At 44.4% G+C, this 16632-nt stretch overlaps 1 protein-coding gene across 1 annotated transcript in view; it reads left to right on the top strand.

Moving 5' to 3' along the window:
- Positions 1 to 16632, top strand: part of SPON1 (spondin 1) — a 279569-nt gene that overhangs the window by 57016 nt on the left and 205921 nt on the right. Inside the window, exon 3 of the mRNA XM_060177124.1 lies at positions 3538 to 3671. Within this exon, the coding sequence (XP_060033107.1) occupies positions 3538 to 3671 (134 nt within the window). The remainder of the gene's footprint in view (positions 1 to 3537; positions 3672 to 16632) is intronic.

Genomic DNA, 16632 nt, shown 5'->3' with positions numbered 1-16632 from the left:
GATTACGCGCACGTGGCGCCAAGCGCAAGGACCGGTGTAAGGATCCTCCAGCTCCCCACCTGCAGGGGAGTCGCTTCCCAGGCGGTGAAGCAGGTCTGCAGGTGTCTGTCTTTCTCTCCCCCTCTCTGTCTTCCCCTCCTCTCTCCATTTCTGTCTGTCCTATCCAACAAGGACGACATCAATAGCAACAACAATAACTACAACAACAATAAAAAAAAAAGACAACAAGGGCAACAAAAGGGAAAATAAGTAAATAAAATTAAAAAAAAAAAAAACAGAAGGCAACAATGTCGATAACACTGTTACTCAGAGTGAGAGATAAAGGTCAGAGCACCCTTTCGCTCTGGCCTGTAGTGGCACTGGGGTTTGAACCTGGGCCTCCGGGACCTCAGGTTTCCAAGTCCTGTGTGCTCTCATATGGGGCAACCTCCCCAGCCCTCACTGAGGACTTGTAAGGCAGTGATGCTGGTAGTTACGGTCAGAAGTCATGGGTTACATAACATCAGGAAATGACGGACTTGGGTTGCTGCTGCTGGTCCAGCATTCACCGGTTCTAACAGAGACGCCACTCTGGCTGTAGCTGGTGGCCCCGGGGAGCATGTGTGTGGGCTTGGGAATTTGTGGACTTTCTCTCTCAGTTTTGCTCTTTAAACATGAAGTTTGTACAAGTAGAACCTGATCTGGAGTTGGTGTATTGCACCAAAGTAAAAGACTCTGGGGTGGGATTGGGGTGGGGAGAATACAGGTCCAAGATGGATGACAGAGGGCCTAGTGGGGGTTGTATTGTTACGTGAAAAACAGGGAAATGTGATGCATGTACAAACTATTGTATTTACTGTCAAATGTAAAAGATTAATTCCCCAATAAGTAAGAAATTTCAAAAAATTAAGTTTGTTACTTTTTTATTATTTTATTTATTCATTTATTTTCCCTTTTGTTGCCCTTGCTATTTAACATTGTTGTAGTTATTATTGTTGTTGTTATTGATGTTGTTGTTGGATAGGACTGAGAGAAATGGAGAGAGGAGGGGAAGACAGAGAGGGGGAGAGAAAGACAGACACCTGCAGACCTGCTTCACCACTTGTGAAGCGACTCCCCTACAGGCGGGGAGCCGGGGGGGGGGGGGGGGGGGGGGGGGGGCTCCAACCGGGATCCTTAAGCCGGTCCTTGTGCTTTGTGCCATGTGCACTTAACCCACTGCCTGACTCCCATTACTTTTTTTTTTTTTTTTAAGTAATTCACATTATGGGGGAAATGGAATTGGATCCCTGCTTACTTATATTAAAATAAATTACAAACCTAAATAGATTAAAATAAAATCTACATATCAATAAAAGAAAACACCATAAGATATCTTTATGATTCCTTCCTGTTTCTTTCTTTCCTTTTTTTTTTTTTTTTTTTTTTGGCAAGCCCACAAAAGTCAGGTGCTCAGGGAAACATTCACTAAATTAATTAGGGTCAAGTACTTTTGTTAAATGAAGAATTTCAGAAATAAAATGAACCTGGATTACAGAAAGATAATTAATAATATAAGGGGATCATATCTAGAAAGTCATAAACTCACCAGGGGGAAAAAAAAAAAAATTCACAGCCAGAGATTTTTGAGTAGTCAGTTCTCAGACGGAGATAAAGTTATTTATTTATGTAAGTAATATAAAAAATGGTTTTATTTTACTTATCTCTTTGCCACCAGGATTATTGCTGGGGCTGTATCTATCTGGAAAGGTTTTTGCTGTTGTATCTTTCTTTCTCTCCATTGACCTTTCTGTCTCTCTCTGAGGAAAGTCTGTCTTTGACTTTTCATTAATTTATCACTTGGGGGCCAGAGCAGTGAAGTCTTAGAAGTAAAGGGGGTGGAGGGGGAGGATACAGAAACAAGACTGCAGAGAAACAGTGTTAGAGCATAGTACTTGCATGCCTGAGGCCCCAAGTTCAAACTCTGGCACTGACCATATGCCAGGCCTGAGCAGAGCTCTACTCTATTTCTCTCATAAAGAATAAACAAATCTTTTTTACAGTGTGGGAAAAAAAAGAATATAGAGATAGATGTAATACATTGCCTGGACTTTATTCATAAAGATACATGAACTAAGGATTTTAATGACTTCACTGGTTGTCCAAAAAAAGAAGAGGATTTAAAACAAATATTTATTTTTATTTGGATAGAGACAGCAAGAAAATGAGAGGGGTGGGGAGAGAGGAGGAGAGGGAGACAGAGAGACAGCTGCAGCCCTGCTTCACCACTTGTGAAGCTTTCCCCCTCCAGGTGGGGACCAGGGGCTTGAACCTGGGTCCTTGTGCACTGTGACGTGTGTGCTTAACCAGATGCGCCACCACCTGGCCCCTAGAAGAGGAGTTTTTAAAGTAAAAGAAATATGTTATTAATTCGGTAATATCCTAAAGTTGCGTTTGAACGTTCCATGAATAAGAAAGCACTTAGCGTAGTGCCTGGCGTGTATTAACTCATTCAGTAAGCACTAGCTATCACTCAATGACTAACACATCTCATAAGATAGCTATCACAGGGAGTCGGGCGGTAGCGCAGCGGGTTAAGCGCAGGTGGCGCAAAACGCAAGGACCGGTATAAGGATCCCGGTTCGAGCCCCCAGCTCCCCACCTGCAGGGGAGTCACTTCACAAGTGGTGAAGCAGGTCTGCAGGTGTCTGTCTTTAACTCCCCCTCTCTGTCTTCCCTTCCTCTCTCCATTTCTCTCTGTCCTATCCAATAGCAATGACATCAGTAATAACTACAACAATAAAACAACAAGGACAACAAAAGGGAATATATATATATATATATATATATATATATATATATATATATAGCTATCACCGATCAATAGGAGTTGACACTTTAGACCCATTGGATTTAGATTATTCCCAAAAGATCCTTCTCAGTTTTAATAGCTTGGCTTCTACTGTACAGCTGAACAACTACAACAGGAGATGAAGAAGCAAGCTGGTAAAATGTTCAGGCAACCACAAGGAAGGGCTGTGACTGGAAGCGTGTTTGGAGTATTGTAGGAAATCTGGATGGTTAAGTACACATACAAGATGGAGGGCAGAGGGGAGCAGTGCTAGGGAGCTCAGGCTCTTTGGCCTACTTCTTCTCCCAAAGGGACGTTTGCTTTTGACATTTTAAGTTCTAGTTATAACATGGTCAGTCGCTAAATGCTAAAAGTCTAGACAATAGTGTTTGCTTTGGATTCTGCCTCCCCATTTGTCTTCTGGGAAGAGGATGGTCATGAAACGAGCAAGATCATCACCTAGTGGCCTGTTCCTCAAATTGCTGACAAGGGCGGCTGGTCCCAGGGAACAGTGATGTGTGCCAAATCCTTGCCCTCATGTTAATTCAACAGGCATTAGCTGGGACTCCATGCCAGTACTATTCTGGAATCTCGAGGCCTAGAGCTGCTAACACAACATGACAGGTTTAAAAATAAAGCAAGTGTCAACTCCTAAACTGAAAAGCCTTCCCAAAGGGGATCTTGCATTTTAATGTGTCGATTTCCCCCTCCCCCTTGGCTTTCCACAGATTATAGATGAGGAGGAAACACAGTTCATGAGTAACTGTCCTGTTGCCGTTACGGAAAGCACCCCAAGAAGGAGGACGAGGATCCAAGTGTTCTGGATCGCGCCGCCCGCGGGAACAGGCTGTGTGATTCTCAAGTAAGTCAACATGGGTTCCTTGGGACACTCGCTCCTCTCCCTTATAGCTGGTCAAGAGTTTCATGCTGTGCTTCAGAAAGAACAGCAGCTCTTTCAGGGACATCAGGCTGCCTCACTTCCTGACCCTCAATTACGGACACTCGAAAAAGGGACTGTGGTAATCACTGGTGACATGTTCCAAAAAGAGTCCCTTGCCCAAGACTCAGTCTCTCTCTCTCTCTGTCTCTCTCTCTCACTCACCCTCTCTCTCTCACTCACTCTCCACTTTATTAAGGAAAAGTTGAAGGAGCACCCGTTAAGCCCACATAGTAGGAAGCACAAGGACCTGTGCAGAGATCCGGGTTTGACACCCACACACCCACCCCCGCTCCCCACTTGCAGGAGGGGAAGCTTCACAAGTGGTGAAGCAGGTCTACCGGTGTCTTGCTTTCTCCCTCTGTATCTCTCTCTCTTCTCTCAATTTCTCTCTGTCCTGTTCAATTAAAAAGTGGAATAAATGGCCACCAGGAGCAATGGATTCTACTGCTGGCATTGAACCCCAGTGAGTGGAGGCAAATAAATACATAAATAGGTCAACTTTGAGGACTTGTCAGAGGCCTACAGTTTTTCACATCTCCTCCAAGTAGGTGTCAGCACCCTTCATCCACCACTGAACTGTCTCCCACCCAAGGGGCCCAGTGCCCAAAGATGAAGCTTCTATTTTCATTTCCATCTAATATGGCGATTCTGCTGACTGCTGTATCGTCTAGAGATGCTAGTCCTGGGACTAGTTATGAAAAATTATAAGCCAAGTGAGGGTACTCCTTGACTTTCCTTATCTGGAACTGAACACTCACTATTGTTTTTTTGTTTTGTTTTGTTTTTAGCTGTGATAGACTGATCCAGGGCTCAGCTGCTGGCTCCTTTAGCCCAGGGCTCTGTTCTTGTAACCTCTCTTCTTCCTCCTCTCATCGAGTGTGCAAGCTTGTGCCACTTCTTGTCTGGCCTCCTGGCCCTTCCTTTTGGTGAATTAGTTGATAAGCAGAGTTAACAAGCTAATAGTTGTACCGAGAAAGGTGACATCACCTTAAAACCGTGTCCAGCACTGGATGCTGCAGGGCAGTGTTCAGGAGATGTAAGCACATGGCAGGAAGCCAGTTTTTACGGTTGAGTTTTGAAAATGCTGTATACCATATATAATACACACACACACACACACACACACACACACACACACACACACAACCCCTTCTTGTAAAGTCACAACATCTGTTAGCACTTTGAAGGTTTTTTAAAGTCTTCTTAATAGGACATCTGTCTAACTTAGTTTTACTCAACATTTTCCAAATGTATTCAACTACAAAGCACCTTTTTTGGGAGACATGTTAATATTAACCAGTGTGGAGAACACAGACATCACCTGTGTTCTTTTTTTCTTCTTCTTCTTCCTTACCCTAATTTAAATGGATTTAAAGTTCGTATGATGTGAGGCTGGTAGTCTTAGGGTTTCAGACAGGCAAACACAGTTAGATGTGTAGACTCCAAACCTAGCATCCGAGAAGCCATTTTTTCCATCCGTATAGGAGATGAGACATCACCTTCTTTAGTCCCCCAGGGCCATGCTTGTTATGTTGCTTGCTCATTCTTCTGTACCTCTGGCAGGGGGACACTTCCACAGGGTTAATCCCTGAGGAGAGCTTAATAAGGAGAAGTACCAGCTAGCCTCCCCCAGTTCTGCAGTTTCTGTACTCTGCTGTGCCTGGCTTATGGACAAAAGTTCACAAAGGTGTCTGGAAGCCTCTGACCCTTGTCTGGGCTCAGCCCTATCTTGGGCCTTCTTTTGCTGCTTCCTGTCTGAACATCATTTTTTTTTTTTTTTTTTGCCTCCAGGGTTATTGCTGGGGCTGGGTGCCTGAACTATGACTCCACGGCTTCTGGAGGCCATTTTCCCATTTTGTTGTCCTTGTTGTTATTGTTGCCATTGCTGTTGTTGTTGGATAGGACAGAGAGAAATGGAGAGAGGAGGGGAAGACAGAGAGGGGGAGAGAAAGACAGACACCTGCAGACCTGCTTCACCACCTGTGAAGCAACCCCCCCTCCCCCCGCAGGTGGGGAGCCAGGGGCTTGAACTGGGATCCTTACACTGGTCCTTGTGCTTAACCTGCTGTGCTACCGCTTGGCCCCCCATTTGTTTCTTTTTTAAGTATAATGCAAGCTGAAAAACCATCTCAGACTTCTTGAGAAGTGTGGTTATTGAAAAAAACACACACAACTATTTAAAAAAAAATAGCAGTTAAATTTGTTTAAAGGGAGCCTTCTATGTTTACGCCCAACATCTAGCATCTGCTTTAAATGTGGGAGGAGGTCTTGTGGAATGAATGAAGACCACCTAACTAAGAACAAACAGAGACTATTGATTTAGAACTTGCTATATAGCAAGATCGTCCGCTGGCACCACTGACATTTGGCCAAGATTCAAGAGACAAGAATGGGAAAACTGGAAATAGTGGAAAGAAAAAGAGAGAGACTCTAGGTATTTCTTTCTTGATTGAATGTTATTGGCATGCACGGTTGGAAATGGGCTAACAAGAAGCCTGTGTGTTTGATTGGAAGAAAATATTTGATTCTCTGTGATTGGTCTTGAGTCGGAAGTAGGAGAAGCAGTGAGAGCAAAAATGTTGAGGAGCTGACAATCACTGACCAAGGGCTGATGACTACACAGGTTGTGCTTTGGCTTCCGAGCTAATGGCTGCCCAGCTTGGGGGTCTTTGTGCACAAAGTGTATTCAGTTTCTTAGCCTGCCGTCTGGATTCTTGACTTTCCGGTACCACCCAGACTTCATCTCCTACTACAACCAGCTCGCTATCAAGGCTCTGAGGTAAATATGTTGAATAAATAAATAAATAAATAAGTAAACTCAGAGCTCTGCTCTGTGATGAATCTTACCTCTAAAGATCCTTATTCCTCTGATGCAATTCTCTGGTTTTCTTTGACTTGCTGCTCTCACAGGCCTGAAGCGTTTGGTCATTCTGGTGAAAGCCAGGAAGGTATCTCTTGTTTACCCACTGATGATGAACCAATGTGTCTTGCTCATTCACTCGCTCTTTCAATAAGTGTAGCTGAGCTTATATTTGCACACGCACTCTGGATATACAGTTAGTTGACTGAGGTATGATCTTAGTCTTCTCGTTGCTGCTAGACCAAGTGGTGGGGGGAGGGGAGAAAGAAAGTAAGAAAGAAAGAAAGACAGAAAGAAGCCAATCAATATTGTCTCTGTGTTGAGAACTGAGCCACGAGGCTCTATTTTTTTTCTTTTTCTTTTTAATTTGTATTCATAAAAAGTAACACTGACAAAACCATAGGATAAGAGGGGTATAATTCCACACAGTTCCCACCACCAGAATTCCGTATCCCATCCCCTCCCCTGATAGCTTTCCTATTCTTTATCCCTCTGGGAGTCATTGTGGGATGCAGAAGGTGGAAGGTCTGGCTTCTGTAATTGCTTCCCCGCTGAACATGGGCGTTGGCGGGTTGATTCATACTCCCAGCCTGCCTCTCTCTTTTTCTCTAGTGGTAACGTAGAGCTTACCCCTCCCCCCGCCACAAGCTCTTTTTTTTTTTTTTGACATGTGAGTACAGTTACTTATCTCGCCAAGGTAGGTGTCTGAAAAACACTCACCTCCCAAACTAGGTCCATCAGCATGTGCTATGACCTGAAGCCCCCCCCCCCCCCCACTCTCTGTCCTTCTCCAGAGTCTGTGCTTTGGTGCAGTACACCAAACCAGCCCAAGTTTGACTTTGTGTTTTCCCTTTCCTGTTCTTGTTTCTTAAATTCTGCCCATGAGTGGGATCATTTCATCTTTCTCCTCTGCTTTCTGGCTTATCTCCTTTAACATGATTCTTTCAAGCTCCATCCAGCATGATGTGAGGAAGGTGACCTCCTCATTCTCGATTGCTGAGTAGTATTCATACCTAAACATCTCACAACTTTCTTACCCACGCATCTGTTGTTGGACACCTAAATTGCTTGCATGTTTTGAGCTATTAAAAATTGTGCTGCCGGAGTCAGGCGGGTTAATGGCGGAGACAAGTCAAGTCTGCTGTCTGACGAAGTACGGACTGGCCGGGGCTGCCTGCAAAGTGGAAGTCCTAGACCAAACTGAAGCTATTCATCCTTTTGTTTCCAATTACATTGGTAATTTGAGGACTTATTGGCTATTATGGAAATGCACAAATATTATCTGGGAACAATAAAAAGTAACAACATCATGGCAGTGAGGGTAACAAGACTAAAAATGGCTTAGGAGCAGAAGCCGCTGTAGTCAAGAGGCTTTCAGGAAAAGAGATACTTGTCACCACCGCAGCTTCTCAATCAGCTGGACTCAGACAGAAAAGCAGAACTATGGGTGGCTTACAGGACAAGTGGCAGACTGTGCTCTCTACCTCAATATAAAGAGGCCTGTTACTTACCCTCACCCACAGACTCCCCCCCCGTTTCCACTTACAGGTATCTGTGATGAATTGTGTACTTAAATAGGGAACGTTAGGGTATATGGGTAGAAGTTAGTAAACTTTCATCTATGCAAAGACAGCTTACTAGATATTACAGAAGACTTGGTTTATATGATCTAGTTAGACCTATCCAAGAATGGGTTAAGAAGAAAAGCTGTTAGATTGAGTTCCAGGGAGGAATGTTGATTCATACTGAAGGTCAAAACAGGGAGATAGTCAAAACACAGATGGTCATTTCAAGGGAACTTTCAAGGGAAGGTTTAGGGTGCTCCAGACCAAGGGGACTTTTTTTTCTTTTCTTTTTATATTTATGTATTCTCTTTTGTTGCCCTTGTTGTTTTATTGTTGTAGTTCTTCTTGTTGTTATTGATGTCATTGTTGTTGGATAGGACAGAGAGAAATGGAGAGAGGAGGGGAAGACAGAGAGGGGGAGAGAAAGACAGACACCTGCAGACCTGCTTCACCGCCTGTGAAGCGACTCCCCTGCAGGTGGGGAGCCGGGGGCTCCAACCGGGATCCTTATGCCGGTCCTTGCGCTTTGTGCCACGTGCATTTAACCCGCTGCGCTACCGCCCGACTCCCCCAAGGGAGCCTTCAAGGGGGAGATTAGGATGCCCCAGACCAAGGGAACTTTCTAAGGAAAACATACCCAAAACAATGATAGTGTTGTTTAAGGTTATTCTTGATGTTAATAAAAACGATCATGCATGATGTTAATTGTATCCGGGTAAAAATTGTTTAAAAATAAGGCTCTGCAGAGAGAAACGGGGAGGTACTTCTCTCCTGTACTTGAAGCAGTTGACGTGTCTCTCACTTCATTTATTCGCCGACTCCCCTTTTCTTTCAGGGACCCTAATTACTTTGCTGAGGCTGGACCCTGGCAGGTTAAGCGCACGTGGCACAAAGCGCAAGGACCGGCGTAAGGATCCCAGTTCAAGCCCCCGTCTCCCCACCTGCAGGGGAGTCACTTTACAAACAGTGAAGCAGGTCTGCAGGTGTCTGTCTTTCTCTCCCCCCTCTGTCTTCCCCTCCTCTCTCCATTTCTCTCTGTCCTATCCCACAATGACAACATCAGTAGCAACAACAGTAATAACCACAACAACAATAAAAATAAAACAAGGGCAACAAAAGTGAAAATAAATAAATAAATATAAAAGTTTTTTTAAAAATTGTGCTGCTGTGAACATGAGATGTCACTTCGCTCCTGTGAGAAAGCCATATGTCAGAAAGGACAGTTTAACAAGTGCTGGAGAGGTGGCGGCGGTGGGGGGTGTAAAGGAACCCTCATGCAGTGCTAGAGGGAATGTAAACTGGTCCCACCTGTGTGGAGAACAGTCTGGAGAACTGTCAGAAGGCTAGAAATGGACCTTCCCTATGACCATGCAGTTCCTCTCCTGGGGATATACCCTAAGGAACCCAACACAGGCAAAGAGGCTTAATCTTTTTTTTTTTTTTTTAAGATTTCTTTTCTTATTTTTTTATTCAAATTATCTTTATTGATTGGATAGAGATGACCAGAAATTGAGAGGATAGGAGGAGATGGAGAGGGAGAGAGACAGAGAGAGAGAGAGAGAGAGAGAGAAACACTTGCAGCCCTGCTTCACCACCTATGAAGCTTTCACCCTGCAGGTGGGGACCAGGGGCTCAAACCTGGGTCCTTGTGCACTGTAACATGTGCGCTCACCCAGGTGCCCCACCACCCGGCCCCTCTCTGAATCTTGACTACACACTATCCTCATTTCACAGAAGAAATAATTTCTTGAAAATTAAATTTAAGTTCCTTAAAGTCACATGCCCATTTATTCTTTTTCTTGTATTTGTTTTTCCTGAGGGAATTAAATATAAGCTACACCTGGTTATTAAAGAAATAGTTATTTTATGGAAAGGATGAAAAGATATTCACATTGTTAGACTTAAAATCAGTTGGAAATAGTGGAATACAAACAAATGCAGAATATGGAACAATCAAGATTTCCCAGAGTCATGTCCTATTCAAACGTAGCATTAGACACAATTTGTATTACCTGTAGACTTATAAACATTTTTTTATATTTATTTCCCTTTTTGTTGCCCTGATCGTCGTTGTCAGGACAGAGAAATGGAGAGAGGAGGGGAAGACAGAGAGGGGGAGAGAAAGACAGAGACACCTGCAGACCTGCGTCACCGCCTGTGAAGTGAAGTGACTCCCCTGCAGGTGGGGAGCCGGGGCTTGAACCAGGATCTTTACATTGGTCCTTGTGTTTCGCGCCACGTGCGCTTAACCCGCTGCGCTACCGCCCGACTCCCTACCTGTAGACTTGTATCTAAGCACAACTATGCATGTGAGTAAGCATATACGGCCATCTTTTTTCAATTTTTACAGGAATATAAGTTTATATGGTCCACACACTAGCACAGACTTAAATGAGTTTCTGTTGTTGTTGTTTTTCTTTTTTTTTAAAATCTTTATTTATGTATTCCCTTTTTTGTTGCCCTTGTTTTATTGTTGTAGTTACTATTGTTGTTCTTGATGTCGTCGTTGTTGGATAGGGCAGAGAGAAATGGAGAGAGGAGGGGAAGACAGAGAGGGGGAGAGAAAGATAGACACCTGCAGACCTGCTTCACTGCCTGTGAAGAGACTCCCCTGCAGGTGGCGAGCCGGGGGCTCGAACTGGGATCCTCACACTTTGTGCCGTCTTTGCTTAAGCTGCTGCACTACTGCCAGACTCCCTGTTGTTGTTGTTTTTTTTAACAAAATAAAATGTATTAGAGGTATTTTCATGACACACATATAGATATAGATCCACCTCTTTTTATTGCGAGTTTGTATTTTGACTGGGATGTAGTAGAAAGGTTGAGAAAATATTGAAGGTAAATCTTCCTTTTCTGGTTTATTTATTTTTTAACCCTCCTGAGGTGCTCAAGATTGTGAATATATATGTTCACTACCCTACAGTCGTTTCCAAGTTATTATGTGACACCATAATGAAAATCCTTGTACATGCTTCTTTGAACCAATATGCAAGATTATTTTTTAATCCCTGTTGGCTGCCCAGAAAGTGGATTATAAAAGATACGCATTTCTAATTTTCAGAGACCCTGCCAGATCTCCCTTCAAAACTCTCACCAATTTAAACACTCTCCTTGACTGAACAAGAAAGCATGTTTCCTAACTGGCTCAATCGTTCTTGATGTTATCAATCTTGAATGTTCTGCCAAGCTAACAGTTAAAAATAATATGTTAGTTTACATTTTTCTGACTACTAGTGATGGTAAGAATCTTTTAAACCCTACTCTACTACTTATGTGAATGCTGTGTCCATGTCCCTTCTCATTATAAGATTTGTTGGCTTGCTGAGAGAGGTATGTCAGCGTCACTACAGTAGATGCATAGCCAAGGATTGAACCCATGGCTTCACATGTATAAGGTCTGTGTGCCACCTACTGAGCTAGCTTGTCCCTCTTCTATTAATGTGTCTTTTTAAAATTTTAGTTTTAGGGGGTCGGGCGGTAGCACAGTGGGTTTACAGCCCAGTGAGTTAAGTGCATGTGTCACAGAGAGCAAGGACCAGTAAAAGGATCCCGGTTCGAGCCTCTGGCTCCCCACCTGCAGGGGAGTCGCTTCACAAGCGATGAAGCAGGTCTGCAGGTGTCTCTCTTTCTTTCTCTCCTCTCTGTCTTCCCCTCCTCTCACCATTTCTCTCTGTCCTTTCCAACAGCGACATCAATGACATTAACAACAAGGGCAACAAAATGGGAAAAAATGGGAAAAATGGCCTCCAGGAGCAGTGGATTCGTAGTGCAGGCACCGAGCCCCAGCAATAACCCTGGAGGCAAAAAAAAAATTAGTTTTAGATATTTAAATGTACAATATGTCTTATATGTAAAATGTATTTTACATTTCAATAAGTATATAAAAGATAGACATTTAAACAATTTTATTTTAACTTGATCTCTTTAGAGTCCACATGACAAGACTTTTGTTATAAATCTCTCTCCATCTCCCTTCTCCATCAAGTTGCTTCTGGGTGTCTAGTCATCCAGAAATTTAACTTTTTTAAAATTTTAATCAACGTATTCATCCTTGCTTTTTAAGAATTTTGATTTTGCATATACCCAGGGTTATAAATATATTACCATGATTTTTAATATTTTATAGATCTCAAAGAAATGGAACTTCTTAGAAGCTAGATTGCAAAAGTTCTTAAACTTCTCAGAACTGATTTTGTAAACGACATAGTGTCAGCAGGCCTCCACAGACAGTAGATGTTCTTCTCAAACTGAGGTGCCCCAGGCTCAGCTTAACCAGAGGTCTGTCTGCCAAGGCCACAGTCACAGGGGCTCCCGCCTCCCAGGAATAAAAAACATGACGGGTGGATTGGTCAGATGTTGCAGAGACGACCGTGACCGTCACACCTCAGCACGTCACACCTGTGTTGAAGTGACCTCACAGAGACCCGGCCTCCACAACTTCCTCTCAGTTCTTGTCAGCGGGGCTCCATTTATGGAGACTTTGAATAGAGTCCATATGACATCCTCTCTTGGATGAGGACCAGTGCGCACAAGAGTGAAAGAGTTGTCTGAAGAAGGTAGGGCAGGGGGAGATGGCATAATGGTTACGCAAAGAGACTCTCATGCCTGAGGCTCTGAGGACCCAGGTTCAACCCCTGCACCGCCATTTGCCATAACTGAGCAGTGTTCTGGTAAAAGAAAAAAAAAATAATAATTTTTTTTCTTCTAGCGTTTGCCCTTCTTCCGTAGCCAGTCAACAGCGTCAGGTTGAGCCTGATGTCAAGTTTCGAGACCTCCTTTGAATCTGGAGAGGTGGCAGTCGTTGACTATGTGGGTCATAGTCTGTCTGGAGCCGCAGGGGCAGTTCGGGTCGTCTCTGGCTCCCCAGCGATGGAACATAGCGGCGCACCGGCCATGGCCTGTTCGATAGCGATTGAGGAGGGCCCAATCATAATGTGCTAGGTCAAAGCCGGGTTGACGCTCGCAGGGGTCTGTGATGAGGTGTTTGTTCTTTACCTCAGCTGACTGCCAACTCTGTTTCCAAGAGTCTGGAACAGAGAAGTTCAGCGTAGGCGTAGGGGACCAGATTGGGTGACGAGACGTCATCCAATAATAAATAATAATAAATAATAATAAATAATTACTAATAAAATAATAATAAATAAATAATAAATAATAATAAATAATTTAAAATAATTAAAAATAAAGAAGTTAAGCCAGAGCTACCCAGCACAGTTGGAAAGTCCAAACCTACCTACTTTTATTTTCACAGCCAACCAATGTTCCATGTGGAGGTCAGGGAAATGGCTCAGCAGGTAGACTTGCATGCCTAAGGCTCTCGTTTCCTCCTTCCTTCCTTCCTTCCTTCCTTCCTTCCTTCCTTCCTTCCTTCCTGCCTTCCTGCCTTCCTGCCTTCCTGCCTTCCTGCCTTCGCCTTCGCCTTCGCCTTCGCCTTCGCCTTCTTTTCCTTCTTTTTTTTTTCCCTCCAGGGTTATCACTGGGGCTCGGTGCCAGCACTCTGAATCCACTGCACCTGGAGGCTATTTTTCCCATTGTGTTGTCCTTGTTGTGGTTGTTGTTGTTGCCATTGATGTTGTTGGACAGGACAGAGAGAAATGGAGAGAGGAAGGGAGAAGCGACCCCCCCCCCCTGCAGGTGGGGAGCCGGGGGCTTGAACAGGGATCCATGCGCTGGTCCTTGCGCTTTGTGCCATGTGCACTTAACCCACTGCACTACCGCCTGGCCCCTGAGGCTCCCATTTCTATCTCTGGTACTGCATATACAAGGGTGTTATTTTTTTAAAAATTTTTTTATTTATAGAAGGGAAACATTGACAAAACCATAGGATAAGAAGGGTACAACTCCACACAATTCCCTGATTTCCCTCCCTCCTTCCCTTTCCCTGTCCTCCTTTCTCTCCCTCCTCTCTCCCTTCTCCCTCTCACCCATTCTCTCTTTTTAAAACATAGCATCTATTTATTCATTTGATAGAGGCAGTATCTTTCTCTGTCTCTCCGCAGTTCTCAAACAGTGAAGTGACACGTCGGGAGAAGTTTCTGTAAAAAGTTAGTGAGGAGATTTAAGTCTGGCAGCCAAGGTGATGGCAGATGAAAGGGGAGGGGCCAGCTTTGCGGCAGAGCCTTCACTTACTAAAAGCAGCGTTTGTCTTAGGGCGTCTGGGTAATATTCCCGGGAGAAGGCAGCCCGGTAGAATAAGCATCCGAGTCTGCTCAGTGTCTGTAGCTGACAGCTCCTAGGCTTGCCTGCTTGGTTGTGTTCCTGTGCCCAGGAGGGCTGAGAAGGGAAACACATAGCAATGATGACGTTTCCTTTGGCTCCTACCTGACACCATTTCCATATCCCATTTGGATGTGAAGATTTGGACATTTCTAAATGACAGGTTTTCCAGGAAGGCTTCCTCATAGCCTTCTCCCTTCAAACGAGTGGTCCGGCACTCACTCAGATTTTCCCTGACATGCTTTCATGGTGCAGGAATTCTCTAAACCATGACAATGAAGTAGCAACAGATTGAAAGAAAAGGGCCTTTGAATTGACATAAATGTTTACTGGCCCTGTCAGAGGTAAGTAAACCCTGATCCCTTAAATACGACAAACATTTGTCCCCTGAAGTCCATACACTAGCTTTGTTACTTACTTTTATCACAGGGCCTCTGACACCCATTTCTAACATTCTGAGAGGGTCTGAAATGTGGGTCATTCTCCCTTTGAGGAGACAAGTCATTTGGCAAACCATCTTGGGGGACTTGACCTCACGCATCTGATAGGCTACAGGCAGTTAAAATAGTCAAGAACCAACGCCTGCTTATCGATAGACAGAGTTAACCATTAATTCTCACAGTGTATCCCTGTGATACTAAGGAGGAAACAGAGGCACAGGGAGGTTAAGTAACTTGATTAAGGAAGGCTGTGGGTGGTGAAGGCACAGAATTTGAGGAAGGACCGTCTGGTCTCCAGAGTTGGCCATGAAGACTAGAGCCCCGGGGCCAGCTTCAACCCTGACTTTACCCTCTTCTCAAACATAACCAGTTGCCAGGTCTTTCTCTTCCCTGTCTTGTTTTATTTATTCATTTATGCAGTAGGCTAATCGGAGTATAGACGAACATAGTTCCCCTCACCATAGACCTATGTCCCTATGCCCACCCTGCTACAAATGAACTTAAGACCTATCCTCCCCCCCCCTCCAACTCCCCATCATAGTCTTTTATTTGGTGCAATACTCCAAATCCAGTCCAAGTTCTGCTTTGCGTTTCCCTTTCTGTTCTTCTTTCTCAGCTTCTGTAAACAGAGTGAGTCACCCGCACTTATCTTTCTCTTTCTGGCTAATCTAACGTACCATAATTTCTTCAAGCTCCATCCAAAATGGGTCAGTTGAAGAAGGTGGATTCCTTATTCCTGGTAGCTGAGTCGGAGTCCATTGTGGATGTAAGCCACAACTTCCTCAGCCACTTGTCCAGAACCAGATGGCTTTACAAATACATCTTGGTGGAACTCCTCTCTCACTTTCTTTACAGTCATTCACAGCCTTACTCACAGATACTTCTTGCTTCACTGTGGCAAGGACCTTCAAATTGCTTACCCCAACTCCTCGTCCTCTGACCTATCCCCACACTCATAGAAGACCACTGGCCTCATACCCCACTGAGTCACACCATTTATTTGCCCAAGGGACTTGAACCCCAGCTCCCCACCTGCAGGGGAGTCGCTTCACAAGTGGTGAAGCAGGTCTGCAGGTGTCTTATCTTTCTCATCCCCTCTCTACCCCCCCACTCTCCTCTCAATTTCTCTCCGTCCTGTCCAATAAATAAATAAATGGATAAATAAATAATGGCCACCAGGAGCAGTGGATTTGTAGTTCTGGCACCAAACCACGGTAATAACCCTGGAGGCAAAATAAAAATTAAAAAAAATAAGAGCAGTTCAGTGTTAGTGCTAAGACTTCCACCCCCTTCTGCCTGGTTCCAAAGCCACATTGTGAATTAGTCGCCACAGAGCTACGTTCATGGCCGTCATCTTCCCCTTCTGTTTCAGTTGGTCTGTGAGGGATATAGCCCCTCCTGGGAGCCAAGGGACAGACACTGTCTGGGAGGACGTAGAGGATTCCCCAAGTGAGAAAACTGAATGTGATGTTGAGAATTAGAGGATAAACCCAAGGCCTGGCAATAGATTGGATTTTAGTGGGAAGAAGGATGCAGCTTAAGGAGGAATTAGCTAGCACTCAAGATGTTTTGTCACTTCATAGAGCTCACTGGCTCTTTTTATCTTGCAAGGAAATAACACAGAAAACCCACATGAGATGGCCCTTCGTGGCTGAGAGGAAACTGGCTGGGTTGGGAATGTCTGCTGGGGCTGGGGTGATGCTTACCCTGCCACTTCTTCTGGCATGGGGTATGGAGAACAGCCGCAGACCCCTTTGTCTTAGGTCAGGGTGGCTTTCTCTTGAGGCCGGCTAGGACCTCAG

This window comes from Erinaceus europaeus, chromosome 17, assembly GCF_950295315.1.
Source record: "Erinaceus europaeus chromosome 17, mEriEur2.1, whole genome shotgun sequence".
Taxonomy (NCBI): domain Eukaryota; kingdom Metazoa; phylum Chordata; class Mammalia; order Eulipotyphla; family Erinaceidae; genus Erinaceus; species Erinaceus europaeus.
Note: the sequence above shows the minus strand (reverse complement) of the source record. Positions and strands in the feature narration are given on the sequence as shown.